Here is a 1,121-nt window from a genome sequence, read left to right on the forward strand (position 1 = left end):
CAAACAAAATCATCACTGTGCAGTTAGCGGTCACAGGAAACAGCCGGTGGACTTTTTTTTAACCCGTGCTGTCCAAATTCTAAAGATGTCTAAAAGATCAACTTTTGGGATTTTATTAGTTTGATCACATTGATTTTGTCAGTTTTTGTTTCACTAATGAAAAATAGATCACATTTATAATAATGCACAAGTCCCAGTAAGGGGATGAAGAAATTGAGTACCAGGTTTTCATAGCTTCTAATAAGTTCATGAATATACAAACAAAACATTGAGCTGAACTCTGGTAAAAAGTTTCATATTTAGGATTAAGTAGGAAATTATTCTATCAGTGCAACAATAACTTTAAAAATCCTTAGTTTATTCAACAGCAGGAAAGGAAGTCTTTTGTTATTTGTTATAATTTATCAGTCATATGATTTGGCCTGTCTTACCTCAGTTCTGTCTACTTGATTTAGTTGGAAACTACTGAGGTATTTTGTCCACTGAATTGCAAGATACTATAGTAAGGTGAAAGATGAAGAGAGGATATCATAAGGTGGATCCAGTTATAGCTGTGTGTCTTTGTTTCACTGGCTCCCAAAGGTCTCCCACCATCAGTGAATTGCATAAAAGTGAAGTAACTCTAAAACCCATTGCAATAACATCTTTATTTCCTAGGATACCTCTCCAGTAAGTTGCTCTTTCTTGTGCTCATGCTTCCCGTGACAGGAGAACCACTGTCTGCGGATCAAGATTTTGGGAGACTGCTACTACTGTGTGTCTGGTCTGCCGGAGGCGAGGGCCGACCACGCCCACTGCTGTGTGGAGATGGGGCTGGACATGATAGAGGCTATCTCGTAAGTTGCCCCCTGACTGTAACAAGGCATCTGTGGCTGTAATCAAAATGCTTAAATATGTGCACATAGCAGACAGAGGTGGGGCAAATGAATAAATGGATGATTTCCAGATGCAGTTTTAGTTATATTTGATGTTCCATGTACAGGGTGGGCCATTTATATGGATACACCGTAATAACATGGGAATGGTTGGTGATATTAAAGTCCTGTTTGTGGCACATTAGTATATGTGAGGGGGCAAACTCCTCAAGATGGGTGGTGACCATGGTGGCCATTTAGAAGTCG

General features: G+C 39.6%; 1 protein-coding gene across 1 annotated transcript in view; it reads left to right on the top strand.

The window, feature by feature from the left end:
* Nucleotides 1-1,121, top strand: part of adcy5 (adenylate cyclase 5) — a 97,299-nt gene that overhangs the window by 59,864 nt on the left and 36,314 nt on the right. Inside the window, exon 5 of the mRNA XM_013914150.1 lies at nucleotides 709-836. Within this exon, the coding sequence (XP_013769604.1) occupies nucleotides 709-836 (128 nt within the window). The remainder of the gene's footprint in view (nucleotides 1-708; nucleotides 837-1,121) is intronic.

This window comes from Pundamilia nyererei, unplaced genomic scaffold (genome assembly GCF_000239375.1).
Source record: "Pundamilia nyererei isolate P.nyererei 1_Seehausen unplaced genomic scaffold, PunNye1.0 scaffold00175, whole genome shotgun sequence".
Classification (NCBI taxonomy): domain Eukaryota; kingdom Metazoa; phylum Chordata; class Actinopteri; order Cichliformes; family Cichlidae; genus Pundamilia; species Pundamilia nyererei.